At 56.5% G+C, this 16523-nt stretch overlaps 1 protein-coding gene across 1 annotated transcript in view; it reads left to right on the top strand.

Moving 5' to 3' along the window:
• The window catches only part of LOC141976838 (maestro heat-like repeat-containing protein family member 7), a 55928-nt gene that overhangs the window by 19968 nt on the left and 19437 nt on the right, over nucleotides 1–16523 (top strand). The window contains exons 3-5 of the mRNA XM_074938002.1: nucleotides 813–962; nucleotides 1273–1427; nucleotides 1808–1934. Coding sequence (XP_074794103.1) covers nucleotides 813–962; nucleotides 1273–1427; nucleotides 1808–1934 — 432 coding nt within the window. The remainder of the gene's footprint in view (nucleotides 1–812; nucleotides 963–1272; nucleotides 1428–1807; nucleotides 1935–16523) is intronic.

Here is a 16523-nt window from a genome sequence, read left to right as displayed (position 1 = left end):
CCCTTTCCAGTGCTTCACCACCCTCCTAGTGAAATAGTGTTTCCTCATATCCAACCTGGACCTCCCCCACTGCAACTTGAGACCATTGATGCTTGTTCTGTCACCTGCCACCACTGAGAACAGCCGAGCTCCAGCCTCTTTGGAACCCGCCCCCCTGCCCCCCGACCCCAGCAGGTAGTTGAAGGCTGCTATCAAATCCCCCCTCACTCTTCTCTTCTGCAGACTAAATAAGCCCACTTCCCTCAGTCTCTCCTCATAATTCATGTGCTTCAGCCCCCTAATCATTTTCGTTACCCTCTGCTGGACTCTCTCCGATTTCTCCACATCCTTGGGGGGCCAGATGTGACCTCACCAGTGCCGAATAGAGGGGAATAATCACTTCTCTCGATCTGCTGGCAAGGCTTCTACTATGGAGGGCCAATATGCCTCCTTCTGTGCCACATCCCAAGATGCACTGGGTCTCATCCAAACCTGATCCCAGCTCCTTGTCAGGTGTGGTGGGAGCTTCCCCAGAGATTAATGCTCTCCAAGGCATCATTGCGTCCACGCACCAGTGCCAGCCCCTGCTGAGCACTAGAGAGTGTATCCGTGCTGTGCAGTATTGTGCCCCCGTGCACTGCCACACCGGCCTCTGCCATGTACGACAGCTCCTGATTGCTGGCTGGGTACTGTGCATCCCAGGTGCAGTAACCCAGCCCTGTCCCGGCAGAGCGGGCTTTGCCTGCACTCCTGGCTGGTCCACTCCTGGCTGCTCGGTCCGACTGGAACCGCACTGGGCAGCAAAAGGGGTTTCACTGGCAGGTTTCTTTCAGATGTTTGGGAAGTACTTCAACCCCTCCGAGCGCATGGACTTCCTCCTCACGGCTATCGAGGGCATGAAAGACACCAGCGTCCATGACTCGGTGGCGGCCAGGCACATGCTGCATGTGATCCTGTGGGTCCCCAGCCCAAGCTTGGAGAGGGTAAGAGTTGCAGTGAGAACAGCCTGCTGGGGGAGCCCATCCGTGGGAGACTCTGTCTCTGGGCGCTCGGCATTACTGGGGGGCAGGTCCTGTGCAATGCGGGGGGTTCAGTCTAGGTGATCTCCATGGCCGCTTGTGGTCTTGCAGTCTATGAATCGATAGGCCGGGAATTGGCCCTGTGTTCTAGGCCTGGAGCTGGAGAAGAGGATGTGGGAGGGCAGATGACTCTCAGGTACGGCAGCTCCCTGGCACCCCAGATCAATAGCAGCGCGAGGAAGCCAAAGCCCCCATCTCCCCATTTCTCTTCCAGGTGTCGGAGGCTGTGACGAGCATATACCACAACCTGGACTCCATCAGCGAGCCGCTGGCCCAGCAGCAGCTGCTCAAGGCCCTTGTCGTGCTGGGCCACCAGTACAGCGAGGAGGTGGTCACAACCCTGCTGGGCTGCTCGCTGTCATGTGACAGGTACGGGGCTGGGGCTGCTGCCGCTTGCGCTCCGGCTCCCCCAGACTGGTCCCGCTGCCAGGGTCAGGGGCGTGCAGAACCTTCCAGAGACCTCCTGCTCCCTGCAGAGCTTCTGCTTCTTCTGGAGGGTTTTGCAGGCTGACATGCCGTGGAGACAGGCCAGCCTGCAAAACCCCAGATGGCAGCCCTCGGCCTCCCCCGGGGCTGACACTCAGACCCGGCCCCCATGCAGCCTGCCCCAGGCAGTGGGGGCCCTTGCTGCAGCAGGAGGGCAACAAAGGGCCGGCCGGTGGCGGGAGACCCAGCAGGGTGCGGGTGGCGGTGGGTGCAGGAGGCTGGCGGGGCTCTGGCCAGGTGAAATCGGCTCTCTCCCTTTGCAGCGTTGCTGTGGAGATGTGGAGGGTGCTGACATCCCACCCCAAGACCGCAGGAAAGGTCCTACGGGAGCTGCTCAACACGCTGCAGGAGCGACCGCTGCACCCTCATCACGACGTCTCTCAGCAAGAGGTTGGCGTCGCCCCCTTGGCCGTAAGTTCCAGCCCCTGCAGCAAGGGAAGGAGCGCCGTGTTTCCCCTCCACGGCCTCAGGGTGTCTCTCAGTCTCCCACTGGGTATCGCCATTGGGCCGAAGAGAGAGAGCGTGACTCTAGCCAGCGCTATGGTCGAGGCAGAACACGCCGAAACCCTCTCCTGGTGCTCTGGGACAGCTCTCATAGAACCGCAGGGTGAGAAGGGATCGCAAGGTCAGATTGTCCAGCCCCCTGCCAAGATGCAGGATTTGTTGTGTCTATCCCAGCCGAGACAGATGGCTCCAGCCTCCTTCTATAAACCTCCAGCAAAGGGGCTTCCACAAGCTCCCTAGTCGTCTGTCCCATTGTCCTACTCTTCTTACAGTTAGGAAGGTTTTCCTGAGATTTAATCTAAATCTGCAGTGCTGTCTTTTGAACCCATCCCCTCTTGTCCTGCCCTCTGTGGCAAGAGAGAACAACTTTTCGCCATCTTTTTTTTGGCAGCCTTCGAAGAATCTGAAGACCATTAGCACGTCCCCCCTTAATCTCCTCTTTTCCAAACTAAACATAGCCAGTTCCTTCAATCTTTGCTCGTATGGCTTGTGTTCCATCCCTCTGATCATCTTTGTCACTCGCCTCTGGATCCATTACAGTTTCTCCACATCTTTTGTAGACATTGGTGACCAAAACTGGACACCGTACTCCAGCTGAGGCCTAACCAGCACTGAGTAGAGTGGTACTATCACCTCCCATGACTTGCAGGCTATACCTCTGTTAATGCAACCTAAGATTGCATTTGCTTTTTTTTCTTTTTTTTTTTTTTGCAACAGCATCGCTTTGCTGACTCATGCTGAGGCTGTGATCCACCGCAGTTCCAAGATCCTTCTCAGCAGTACAACCGGTTATCCCCCATTCTGTTTCTGTGCATTTGCTTTTTCTTCTCTAAATGTAGCACCTCAGTTTTGTCTTGGGTGAGTTTCATTTTGTTGTCTATAGCCCAGTCCTCCAATTTACCATGATCCCTCTGAATTTGAGCTCTTTCCTTCAAAGTCTTGGCAACTCCTTCATCAGGGAGCTGATGCAGGGCTGGGGTCATTGAAAGCTTCCCAGGGGACCTGGCCGTGGCCTGGAGTCAGGAGCCCTGGTTTCTAGTCCTGGCTCTGCCACTGACCTGCTGGGTGACCTTGGGCAAGTCCCTGCCTGGCTTTTGTCTGTTGTTCTGCAGGGCAGGGCCTGGCTCCTGCAGGGTGCGTCTCTGGGTGTGTGATCCAAAGAACCCTAGCACTAGAGTAGCAGCAGAGCTGTGGACTCTAGAGCTCCAGGGATTGCTGGTGACACCAGTGATCCGGGACCCCCGGAAAGAGCCATTTTGCTTCAATTGGAACCATTTTTTCCTACGAATCCCCTTTTTGAGCCTCGTAGGTTTTAACTGTTGACGTCACAGCTCTGTCCCGCAGCACTCGTTCCTCTGAAGAGCTCGAGAAGGGCCTTTTGCTGCTCAGACCTCATACCAAGTGTGATAGACACAGTATAGTGAAGGCAGAGAAAACCCTTGGGACTTAAATACACAGATCTGGCAGCCTGGTCAAAGAGGAGACAATCTGAAGGCAACTCTCCCTAATGATAATTTACTTCCTCTGAGAATAGCAGGTCAGTCCGGTTTATTAAAGCCGGACGATGAATCGATCAGACATGGAGAGGGCATGACTGTAATTCTCTTTGTTATCCACCATTCCCATTGTTCCATGTCCTCAGCCTGGTTTTCACTTGCTTGTGTTTTATTTTTCCTTCCGGAATCGGTAAGCCTGTATTGGACACTTTTCCCCCTGATCCCGGTTGAGGTTTTCTGGGGCTGTCTTTGAACAGTTCAAAAGCTAAATACAGAAATGATTGAATCTGGCTTTTAGTAACAGACCAAGCCTAGAACTCGTGTGCAAAATCGGCTCCCTCACCGAGGCTGGGCTGTAAGGCCCGGGACTCAGGAGAACCCAAGTTCAGTTTCGGACTCTGCCAGACTCCCTGGGTGACCATGGGTGAGTCACGTCGCCTCTCTGTGCCTGAGTTCCATGTCTGTACAATGGGGATAGAAATCCTTCCTTTGTGTGTCTAGCCTGTAAGCTCTAGGCCAGGGAATGTCTCTTTCTGTGCCTGGAAAGGCCCCAGCACACGCCCTGATTGCAGATAGGCGCTGGAGGTGCTATTCTAACCCTTATAAGAAGAATACACTTGATTTGTTTGGGGTCAAGGTGTTGTGCAGAGAAGTTTCCACAGATGATACCTCTTAATAAATACCACCCCCTGGGATCGGGGGTACAAGGAAGCAGCTGCTTATGTTGCAGGTAGTCGGCCCCGCTGCCTGCGATCCTAGCTGGGGCTGTGCAAGGGCTTTGAGGCTCTAACATGTCATCTGGAGGCGGGGCGCTAGAAGACTTTTGATAGTGTAGGTGCTGAGCACCCCCTTACACCTGTCCACACACCCCACCACCCCTAGAGCTGGGGTCAGGAGCAGGGCCATGGCTCCAGGGGGGCGGGAGATGGATGGGGCAAGGGGGCCGAGGCTGGGGCCACAGCTGAGAGTTGGCGCAGGGCCGGCAGCTGGGACCTTGTGTGTGGGGCCAGGAGCAGAGCCCCGTGTAAAACCTTGGAGTGCTGCAGCACGCCCTGCACTCCTAGTTCCCGTGGCTCTGTCTGCAGGGGAGGCAGACGTTGTTTTGGAAATGGCTTGTTGGGTCACCGGAGGGTGTTTCGTAAAGCAGCTCCTCCTTTCACACAGATAGGGAAACTCCAGCGCCAACTCCCAGTCATCGTGGAGCGGCTACACGAGGCAGACAGGGACATCATCTCCAATGCCATCACGGTGCTGAGAGACATCCTCGCTGGCATGGACAGGCAGAGCGCCAGCCCCGTGGCTGTGCAAGTGGCTGAGAAACTCCTGCCTTTCTTTCATGATGTAAGGCCTGGCGGCCCGCGGGAGACCCTTCAAGCCACAGACGTATGAATGGGGGCTGGCGGGTGGGCTAGCGGGACCTATGCTATGGCCCTAGCCAGAAAAAGGATTGTCGTAAATGACATGAACCCATTCCCGCCTTCTTCTGCTAGCCCATTCTCCATCAGAGCATATGGCAGTAAGGGTGGGAACCCTGGTGTCCTGCAGGCCTGCTGACAAGGATCAGGGCAGCCTGGGGACGAGGCTCCCCTTGAGGGAAGGACATGCATTCCTGAGACTGAATGCAGCGAGGGGGCCTCTGCAGCACAGGGTGCCGCAATGCTCCTGCTGGCTTCCAGGGTAACAAGTGATGGTACCCTGGTGAAAATCCTGCCCCTCCCCTCCCTGGCCAGGAATCCCACAGCTGGCCTGTCAGCTCCATAAGGAAACGGCTCCATCTGTAGGTTCTGCAGCTACCACCCTTTCCTCTCCCCTTCATTCTCATGGCAGGGCAGCATCAAAGGAGGGGCTAGTTCTCCCCAGGCCTTTTGGAACCACAAACGAGCCCCCGCCAGCGTGTTCACCAGACTGATGTTCAGTCCCCCACTGCACGGCGAGAGCCAGCAAAGTGGGCGGGAGAAAGGGACCCATCCATTACTGCCTTCCAGGGGTAACATCCCAGTGGGGGCTCCTGGGACCACCCACCTCCCCAGCTCTCACAAGGCTAAATCGTACCCTCAGCCCTCCCGAACTCTGCTGGGACCTGGCCGCTCTTTATTTAGTAGTGGCACAGGCCCAGCTAAAGCTGTTCCCAGGGTCTCCTGGATCCCCAGCTGACCGAAGGGACAGGGCAGCCCAGACTGAAGATGCAGGATCTCGCCCTGGGGTGAGCCTTTAAACGAAAACCCTGTGGGGCCCGGGGGGAACAGAACAGGTTTTCTGGCCAAGAAGATACCAGGCCAGCCCCTGAGCTGGTGGAAACCTGCATCTCTATTGCCTTCAGTGGCGCTATGCCCATGAGACTCTGGCCCCCAGCTGTGCCTGTGACTGGGGGTGAGTTAGCAATACCCCCTGCAGGGCAGACATCTCTGTCACAGTGAGCGCTCACCCTGCTGGGTGAGCATGACCGTCACAGCGTCTCCTCCCCACATCCTCTCTTGCAGGAGTCCAGCAAACTCCGGGTGCTCTCCATCGCCCTCTTTAAACACCTGCTGGAGCTTGTAAGGGGGCCCAGCAGGAGGAAGATGAAGGAGCTCGTCCTCCGGAGCCTGGTCCCGCTGCTCCTCCTGCTGCATGATGAGCGTCCCAATGTGTCCCAGGTGAGGCCACGAGCTGGAGCCTGCAGCTGAGATCGTTACAGAGTGACCAGTAATTTGTTGGGGGGGGCCAACATGTGACACCCCCCTTTCAAGGTTCTGGCCGGCAGAGGGCAGGTGCTCAGTGCTGTGACAATCAGGTGCTCAAAATCACTTGAACGTTGAGTCCAGTAGCTCCATGACCATGGCGCCTCACCCAACTGCTGAGTCTTCCCTGCCTCCTCTGAGCCCAACACTCCCCCGCTGCAGCCAGGCTGAGAGAATGGGTGGGCGGAGGGGTCAGCTCACCTCTCCTACAGCCACTGGCCTCTGCACATTCCCCTGGCTGTGCTGGTGGGAAGAGCACAACCCTGGCCATGGTCTCTACCCGGAGCAGAGCTACCCAGCCTCCGGATGGTGCCCAAGACCCAATGTGCCCTTGGCCAAGCAGCCCGGTCAGGTCTTACTAGCCATGACATGCCCAAGCCCCCCGTCCGCCCTGCCCCAGGTGCCTGTGCCCACGCTCGCTCTCATGGTCCCCATCACTTGGGAGCCAAATGCTCCCAGCAGTAATGAATTCACCCTCCTACCCCCCAGGAGGTGGGGAACTAAGGCACAGTGTGAGGCCTAGTGCCTCAAAAGTATTGAATGCCCATGGGCATTAGGCACCTAAATCCCTTTGTAGCCCTGGGCCGAAGCAACTTGCCTGAGTTCCTGCAGGAAGAGCTGGGAATTGAGTCAGGTCTCCAGCCATTGCCTTAGCCACACCTCCGCCCTTCCACAAGCAGCCGCGGGCCGGGAACCGTTCAGCACACACGGCCTCCAGTAACTATGTTAGTGGCTTCCAGCTGGGCTGTCCCTAGCCATTTGGGTGCCCTATCCAGCCCTCCCGCAGTGGGGCTGTGTGGGGTCCCAGGCCTCCCCCTCCCCCCGACCAGGGTCTGGGAGGCAGGAGCTGTGTGGGGCCACTTTTGGGGGGCCCACAGGCCAGAGTGTCCTGGGGGATTAGAGGAGAGCTGGGAGTAGCCCGCTCTGCTTCCCTTGCCCCGGCTCCAGCTGTGTCGCTCGAGGGAGGGGCTTTGGGGAAAGGGGTCCCTCCCACACACACACTCACTGACAGCAGCGGGAAGCGGAGCAGCCTGGCCCCAGTCCGCTCTACTCTGCCAGCTCCCAGCTGCGGCACTCCGCTTCCCACCGCCGGTGAGTGCGGGGGGCAATCCTTTGGAGTAGAGCGGGCTGGGACCGGGTTGCTCCACTTCCTGCCACTGCCAGTGAATGTGGGGTCACTGGGGGAAGAGGCTTGCAGAGAAGAGGTGGAATGGGGGCGGGCTGGGGACGGAGCAGGGGGGAAGGGGAAGAGGCAGGGCGGAGGGAGTTGTCCAGGCCCCCCCAGGGACGGCCCTGCCCTTTGTAGTGGGCGCAGCCCGCGGCGGGGCTGACCGAGGTATAGGGCGGGTCGCTGGGGCTGGTGCTGCTGCATGTGCAGCATGCAGCCGCCTAGGGGCACCATGAAATTTAGGGCAATTTGGTGCCCCAAATTTCATAATCCCCTATGCAGCCGCGTATGCCGAGGGACGGCCCTGGCTTCCAGCTCCCGTAACCGTGGCCGGCTCGCCCCGACCCCTCTTGTTTTACAGGTGTGTTGGGACACCCTCAGGAGTGCTCTGGAATTCCTCAGGTGGAGCCAGCTCGGTGCTCTCGTCCAGAAGAAGGAGCTTTGGCGAGGCTGTGACTGCCTGGTGAGGGAGCCCTCCATTGCCCGGCTCCGTGCCCACACCGAGCCCCAGCCCCGGGACCACACCTGGCCCTGGCTGTAGTCCCTCTGCGTGATCCCCCCGGCACAGGAAAGAGGGCTGAAAGCAGGACACTCCACAGATCTGGAACCTGGCCTGCAGGATGGAAAGGCCTTTAATAACCTTGTGCTCCCTTGTTCTGGCTCCTAGGTGGCGTGCTACAAGGGGAGGGCAGAAACCTTCCTCTGCCAGGCCATGGCCTTTGTGGAAAACCCGCAGGCTCCCATTCGAGAAGCGGCCATCAGGTTTCTAGGTAACCACAGAGCAGAGGGGTCCCTTAAGCAGAGGGGCTGGATCCAGTCCCAGGCTCTCCTCAGTCCCTGCCGGCAGCGAGAAGTAACCCCTGGGCTCCTGATTGCCGAATGAAGGCTCAGGGGTGTCAGAAACCCGCAGGAGCAAGCTCACCCCAAACTGCCCTGATCGGCTGATGGGCCCCCTCGAACTCCACTGCTCCCCATGCAGTCCCCATCCCCCACTCCCCCCACCCCACCATGGGCTCTTGGTAGTGGAACCTCAAGGCGCTATGCTCTCCTTTGGCAACCAGCCCCACAGCCATTCCTGGGGACTCGCCCTTTCCCCTGGGGACTCAGGAGTGCGTCCTGGACAACAAGGGGCAGGGGAAAGCCCCACTGCTTGGAGGGTGACAGAGGCTTTGACACCCTCTCTGGGGACGCAGGGATGTAATGAGCTGTTTGTGTGTGTAGGGCTCACTGCCCGGCAGCTGGACCAGCAGAGCCAGGAGAAGTTGGAGGCCATCTGCAATGGTGAGTGGTATCTGCCTTGAGCACTGAGCGCTAGAGGGACGAATGGCCCAGGGCCACGGGCTGGGTTCAATCTCCGACGCCAGCAATGTGATCTTGGGCGAGAGCCACAAAGGGTTGCAAAATGTAGATCCCCAAACCCCCGATCAGCTTCCCCCTCACCCTGTGGTGTCTGGTGGTTGGCATGTGCCCAGGCACTTAGCCCTGACCTCAGAGCTGTGGCCTGGCAAATCCCCAAACTGGGCCTGAGCTGGCTGGCCTTCGCAGACGATTGCCCCCCCCCCGCCCCCGCAACACAGCAAGGGTGGGGTCCTGCCTCCCCCCCTTGCACTCACTAGCCCAGGGTTTGTTGCAGTCACCTCCAGGTGGGGTGCCTGGTGTCAAGCCACTGCTCCAAAGGAGACTGAGGTGACGTCCGGTCATCTACCTCCCTGCTGCATGCCCGGACCCCTGGGCCAGCGCAGGGCAGAGCAGCGTCTCCTCCACATTTCCAAACATTTGGGGAAAAGGGGGACGGGAGGGGGGGTGACATAGCTCAGGCTCCTCACTCCCAGAGCAGTTTCACAGCTGGGCCCTAACCAGAGCTAGAGAATGGCTGAGCTCCCTCCTCGGCATTTCCTGGAGGGCAGCAGGGCACCGGAAGTTAGGCGTAGCCTAACAATGCCCAAGCCCCCTTTGTGAATCTCCCCCTCTCTGGGCTTGAGTGCCCATCTGTGCACTGGGGGGAAGGGGGAGTGTAAATACAGGCAGGGATGAGGCCATGAGATCCTGCAGGGACGGGGAAGTCCTGGAAATAGTGAGTGAATGGGGTTCATTGTGACTTCTTGCCTGTGTCTTTTTTGCTCCCCCAGCTATGGAGGGCAGTGGGGATGTTAAGTGAGGGTTGGTGGTTGTTCCTGCTAGTCCCCTGCCTCCCGCCTCCCAGCCTGCTGCCTTCTTGTCACGGGCTGAGAGGTACAGCCCTGGCTTGGTGTGCCAGGGCTTTCCAGAGCACCATGGCTCTGACCTCCATTTCCTTCCTTTCAATCTTAGTCCTCAAAGGCTTGCAGCAGGACAGCAAGTCCTCTGTCAGGTGCCTGGCTTTGCAGACAATGCTCATCCTCAATGCCTGCAAGAAACATCGTCCAGCCCGCACCAGCCTACGGACACTCTTGCACAGGATGAGACTGATGCATACAAGGGAGAACCCAGTCATTGAAGCTGCCCAGCTCCCTGAGTAAAAGCCAGCCTCCCTACTCTGGGGGTTTGGTGCACCAGAGCCCGCCTGGAGCAGGGTGGAACACATCGTGCCGGACCATGGCCTTCTCCCCATTGGCCGCCTGCCCTGCCCAGCCACGTGAGTAGTTAACCGCTCAATAGCTTTTATCACCATGTACTTTTTGACAGGTTTCCATGCCCCGTGTAGAGTTTACATCCCGCCCTCCGTCCCCGTTTCCGGTCGTGTACATTTTTGGCACCATCGGCCCTTCTGAACATTTATTTTGTATTATTTTTCTGTGTTTGGCCGGGGGAAGGTTGCGTGCTTGTGCTACAGTCAGGCAGGCAGAGCAGCAGAAGGTCCATTTGCCTGGCCCTTGATCAGGGCGGGGCAGCGATCAAGTAGGCTGCCACTCCTGACGGTGCGGTGGCGGGGATAGGGGAACCCAGGTCCTCCCGCTCCACTGCGTCCCCGCCCAGGGCCCTAACAGCGTGCTGTGTTTTGACATATTTAGAGAAAAAGTATGAACAAGTAGAAAGAGAGGCTGTAGGGGGTTCGCGGCTCCCTCCCCATCTGTCTGGGTGGGAGACCATGCCCCTCGCTACGATACTTCCGGGGTACCTTGGTTCAGGGGAAATAGCTCAGTGTTCATGGCTCTGGCCTGCAGTCCGGCCGACCAACGGTAGAGAGTCTGTTTGCCCGGGGCCCTCATTCAGGACAGGGCTGCTGTCGAGTAGGGGCTGTGGCCTACAGTCAGGCAGGCAGAGCAGCAGAAGGTCCATTTGCCTGGCCCTTCATCAGGGCGGGGCAGCAATCAAGTAGGGGGGCTCTGGCCTACAGTCCGGCGGAGCCGTCGCAGCCTGGGGGAGGTTAGCTCTCTGGTGGGAGAGTCAGCACAACCGTCTGGCGTCCTGATTCAGGCGGGTGCCAGACCAATCAGGCCTCCTGACAACCAAGTGGGGAGGCTGCTACTCCTGACGGTGGGGTGGCGGTGGTAGGGGAACTCAGGCCCCCTCACTCCACTGCGTCCCAACCCAGGGCCCTAACAGCCGTGGAGCGGTCCGCCACTGCGTCAGTGGGGAAAATCCGACAGCAACACACTGGCCGGCTTGTAGTCAATAACACAGCTGAACCGATTCAGCTGCCCTAGGCTCCTTGCTACACACCCATTCTGTGTGTACATGGGTTCAGGGGTGGCAGGTTTGTAGAAATTTTGGTGGTGCCCAGAACCCGCCCCTACTTGGCCCCCCACCTCCCCAAGGCTCCAGGTGGGAGTTTGGGTGAGGAAGGACGTCTGGGGTGCAGGCCCTAGGCTTAGGCAGAGTATTGGGGTGCAGGCTGCAGGCTCTGGGAGGGAGTTTGGAGATGGGAGGGGGTGCAGAGGGAGGGGGTGCAGGGCTGAGGGGTTTGGGAGGTGCTCAGGGCAAGAGTCGGGGTGTAGGGGGTAAGGGTTCTGTTTGGGGCTGGGAGGTTTGGGGGGTTAGAGAGGCTCAGGGCTGGGGCAGAGGGTTGGAATGTAGGGAGATGAGGGCTCTGTTTAGGGCTGGAGATGAGGGGTTTGTGGTGTTGGAAGGGGCTCAGGGCTGGGGCAGAGGGTTGGGGTGTGGGGGGATGAGGGCTCTGTCTAGGGCTGGAGATGAGGGGTTTGTGGTGTTGGAGGGGGCTCAGGGCTGGGGCAGAGGGTTGGGGTATGGGGGGATGAGAGCTCTGTCTAGGGCTGGAGATGAGGGGTTTGTGGTGTTGGAGGGGGCTCAGGGCTGGGGCAGAGGGTTGGAATGTAGGGAGTGGCAGCCGGTGTCAAGTGGAGTGCCCCAGGGGTCGGTCCTGGGACCGGTTTTGTTCAATATCTTCATAAATGATCTGGAGGATGGTGTGGATTGCACCCTCAGCAAATTTGTGGATGATACTAAACTAGGAGGAGTGGTAGATATGCTGGACGGCAGGGATAGGATACAGAGGGACCTAGACAAATTGGAGGATTGGGCCAAAAGAAATCTGATGAGGTTCAATAAGGATAAGTGCAGGGTCCTGCACTTAGGAAGGAAGAACACAATGCACCGCTACAGACTAGGGACTGAATGGCTAGGCAGCAGTTCTGCAGAAAAGGACCTAGGGGTGACAGTGGACAAGAAGCTGGAAATGAGTCAGCAGTGTGCCCTTGTTGCCAAGAAGGCCAATGGCATTTTGGGATTTATAAGTAGGGGCATAGCGAGCAGATCGAGGGACGTGATCGTTCCCCTCTATTCGACATTGGTGAGGCCTCATCTGGAGTACTGTGTCCAGTTTTGGGCCCCACACTACAAGAAGGATGTGGATAAATTGGAGAGAGTCCAGCAAAGGGCAACAAAAATGATTAGGGGTCTGGAACACATGACTTATGAGGAGAGGCTGAGGGAACTGGGATTGTTTAGTCTGCAGAAGAGAAGAATGAGGGGGGATTTGATAGCTGCTTTCAACTACCTGAGAGGTGGTTCCAGAGAGGATGGTTCTAGACTATTCTCAGTGGTAGAAGAGGACAGGACAAGGAGTAATGGTCTCAAGTTGCAGTGGGGGAGGTTTAGGTTGGATATTAGGAAAAACTTTTTCACCAAGAGGGTGGTGAAACACTGGAATGTGTTACCTAGGGAGGTGGTAGAATCTCCTTCCTTAGAAGTTTTTAAGGTCAGGCTTGACAAAGCCCTGGCTGGGATGATTTAATTGGGGATTGGTCCTGCTTTGAGCAGGGGGTTGGACTAGATGACCTCCTGAGGTCCCTTCCAACCCTGATATTCTATGATTCTATGAGATGAGGGCTCTGTCTAGGGCTGGAGATGAGGGGTTTGTGGTGTTGGAGGGGGCTCAGGGCTGGGGCAGAGGGTTGGAGTATGGAGGGATGAGGGCTCTGGCTAGGACTGGGGATAAGGTGTTTGGGGTGTTGGAGGGGCTCAGGGTGAGGGTTGAGGGTGTGGTGGAGAGGTGAAAGCTCTGGCTGGGGGTGTGGGCTCTGGAGTGGGGCAGGGCTGGGGATGAGTTGGGGTGCAGGCAGGCTGCTCCGGGATAGGGGCCAGAGAGGAGGACTCCCCCCAGCCCTTTCCCCGCTGGCAACAACGAGCTTTGGGGGAGGACAGTGAGTGGCAACCCCAACAGCTTCTCAGTGTCCCTGGTATCTGGCAACCCCTCTGGGTCTCTGTCAGGATAGCACTCTCCGTTAGGTCTGTGCTTCCACAGCGGGGAAGAGACGTGCTGCTCATCTGGCAGCTCTCTCCCATCTGAGCTGGAGGCCCGGCCTTTTATAAGGGACTCATTCCTCTAGGTCACACTGCAGTCACTCACAGAGACGGTGCAGCGAGGTAAATCTAGCCATGTATCAATCAGAGGCCAGACTAACCTCCTTGTTCCAATAAGAACAATAACTTAGGTGCACCATTTCTTATTGGAACCCTCCGTGAAGTCCTGCCTGAAATACTCCTTGATGTAAAGCCACCCCCTTTGCCGATTTTAGCTCCCTGAAGCCAACCCTGTAAGCCGTGTCGTCAGTAGCCCCTCCCTCCGTCACAGCAATGGCAGACAATCGTTCCGCGCCTTTTTTCTGTGCGGACGCCATACCAAGGGAAGCATGGAGGCCGCTCAGCTCACTTTGGCAATTAGGAGCACATTAAACACCACACGCATTATCCAGCACTATATGCAGCACCAGAACCTGGCAGAGCGATACCGGGCGAGGAGGCGACGTCAGCACGGTCGTGTGAGTGATCAGGACATGGACACAGATTTCTCTGAAAGCATGGGCCGTGCCAATGCATGCATCATGGTGCTAATGGGGCAGGTTCATGCTGTGGAACGCCGATTCTGTGCTCAGGAAACAAGCACAGACTGGTGGGACCGCATAGTGTTGCAGGTCTGGGACGATTCCCAGTGGCTGCGAAACTTTCGCATGCGTAAGGGCACTTTCATGAAACTTTGTGACTTGCTTTCCCCTGCCCTGAAGCGCATGAATACCAAGATGAGAGCAGCCCTCACAGTTGAGAAGCGAGTGGCGACAGCCCTGTGGAAGCTTGCAACGCCAGACAGCTACCGGTCAGTTGGGAATCAATTTGGAGTGGGCAAATCTACTGTGGGGGCTGCTGTGATGCAAGTAGCCCACGCAATCAAAGATCTGCTAATATCAAGGGTAGTGACCCTGGGAAAAGTGCAGGTCATAGTGGATGGCTTTGCTGCAATGGGATTCCCAAACTGTGGTGGGGCCATAGACGGAACCCATATCCCTATCTTGGCACCGGAGCACCAAGCTGGCGAGTACATAAACCGCAAGGAGTACTTTTCAATAGCGCTGCAAGCTCTGGTGGATCACAAGGGACGTTTCACCAACATCAACATGGGATGGCCGGGAAAGGTACATGACGCTCACATCTTCAGGAACTCTGGTCTGTTTCAAAAGCTGCAGGAAGGGACTTTATTCCCAGACCAGAAAATAACTGTTGGGGACGTTGAAATGCCTATATGTATCCTTGGGGACCCAGCCTACCCCTTTATGCATTGGCTCATGAAGCCGTACACAGGCAGCCTGGACAGTAGTCAGGAGCTGTTCAGCTACAGGCTGAGCAAGTGCAGAATGGTGGTAGAATGTGCATTTGGACGTTTAAAGGCGCGCTGGCGCAGTTTACTGACTCACTTAGACCTCAGCGAAACCAATATTCCCACTGTTATTACTGCTTGCTGTGTGCTCCACAATATCTGTGAGAGTAAGGGGGAGACGTTTATGGCGGGGTGGGAGGTTGAGGCAAATTGCCTGGCTGCTGGTTACGGGCAGCCAGACACCAGGGCAGTTAGAAGAGCACAGGAGGGCGCGGTACGCATCAGAGAAGCTTTGAAAACCAGTTTCATGACTGGCCAGGCTACGGTGTGAAAGTTCTCTTTGTTTCTCCTTGATGAAACCCCCCACCCCTTGGTTCACTCTACTTCCCTGTAAGCTAACCACCCTCCCCTCCTCCCTTCGATCACCACTTGCAGAGGCAATAAAGTCATTGTTGCTTCACATTCATGCATTCTTTATTCATTCATCACACAAATAGGGGGATGACTACCAAGGTAGCCCAGGAGGGGTGGTGGAGGAGGGAAGGAAAATGCCACACAGCACTTTAGGCACACACTTTAAAAGTTTACAACTTTAAAATTTATTGAATGCCAGCCTTCTTTTTTTGGGGCAATCCTCTGTGGTGGAGTGGCTGGTTGGCCGGTGGCCCCCCCACCATGTTCTTGAGCGTCTGGGTGTGGAGGCTAAGGAACTGGGGGAGGAGGGCGGTTGGTTGCACAGGGGCTGTAGTGGCAGTCTGTGCTCCAGCTGCCTTTGCTGCAGCTCAACCATACACTGGAGCATACTGGTTTGATCCTCCAGCAGCCTCAGCATTGAATCCTGCCTCCTCTCATCACGCTGCTGCCACATTTGAGCTTCAGCCCTGTCTTCAGCCCGCCACTTACTCTCTTCAGCCTGCCACTTACTCTCTTCAGCCCGCCACCTCTCCTCCCAGTCATTTTGTGCTTTCCTGCACTCTGACATTATTTGCCTCCACGCATTCGTCTGTGCTCTGTCAGTGTGGGAGGACCGCATGAGCTCAGAGAACATTTCATCATGAGTGCGATTTTTTTTTCTTTCTAATCTTCACTAGCCTCTGGGAAGGAGAAGATCCTGTGATCATAGAAACACAAGCAGCTGGTGGAGAAAAAAAAAGGGACAGCGGTATTCAAAAAGACACATTTTAGAAAACAGTGGCTACAGTCTTTCAGGGTAAACCTTGCTGTTAACATTACATACATAGCACATGTGCTTTCGTTACAAGGTCGCATTTTGCCTCCCCCCACCACGTGGCTACCCCCTCAACCCTCCCCCCTCCCCGTGGCTAACAGCAGGGAACATATCTGTTCAGCCACAGGCAAACAGCCCAGCAGGAACGGGCTCCTCTGAGTGTCCCCTGAAGAAAAGCACCCTATTTCAACCACGTGACCATGAATGATATCTCACTCTCCTGAGGATAACACAGAGAGATAAAGAACGGATGTTGTTTGAACGCCAGCAAACATACACTGCAATGCTTTGTTGTACAATGATTCCTGAGTACGTGTTACTGGCCTGGAGTGGTAAAGTGTCCTACCATGAAGGACGCAATAAGGCTGCCCTCCCCAGAAACCTTTTGCAAAGGCTTTGGGAGTACATCCAGGAGAGCCGCGAATGCCAGGGCAAAGTAATCCCACGCTGGCCAAACAGGAAATGAGATTCAAAAGTTCGCAGTTCTTTTCCTGTCTACCTGGCCAGTGCATCTGAGTTGAGAGTGCTGTCCAGAGCGGTCACAATGGAGCACTCTGGGATAGCTCCCGGAGGCCAATACCGTCGAATTGTGTCCACAGTACCCCAAATTCGACCCGGCAAGGCCAATTTAAGCGCTAATCCACTTGTCAGGGGTGGAGTACGGAAATCAATTTTAAGAGCCCTTTAAGTCGAAATAAAGGGCTTCATCGTGTGGACGGGTGCAGGTTTACATCTATTTAACGCTGCTAAATTCGACCTAAAGTCCTAGTGTAGACCAGGGCTCAGAGAAGGAGAGTACAGAAAACAGGAAGAGATCCTTTTTGGTTAGTGAG

This window comes from Natator depressus, chromosome 23, assembly GCF_965152275.1.
Source record: "Natator depressus isolate rNatDep1 chromosome 23, rNatDep2.hap1, whole genome shotgun sequence".
NCBI classification, from domain to species: Eukaryota; Metazoa; Chordata; order Testudines; family Cheloniidae; genus Natator; species Natator depressus.
Note: the sequence above shows the minus strand (reverse complement) of the source record. Positions and strands in the feature narration are given on the sequence as shown.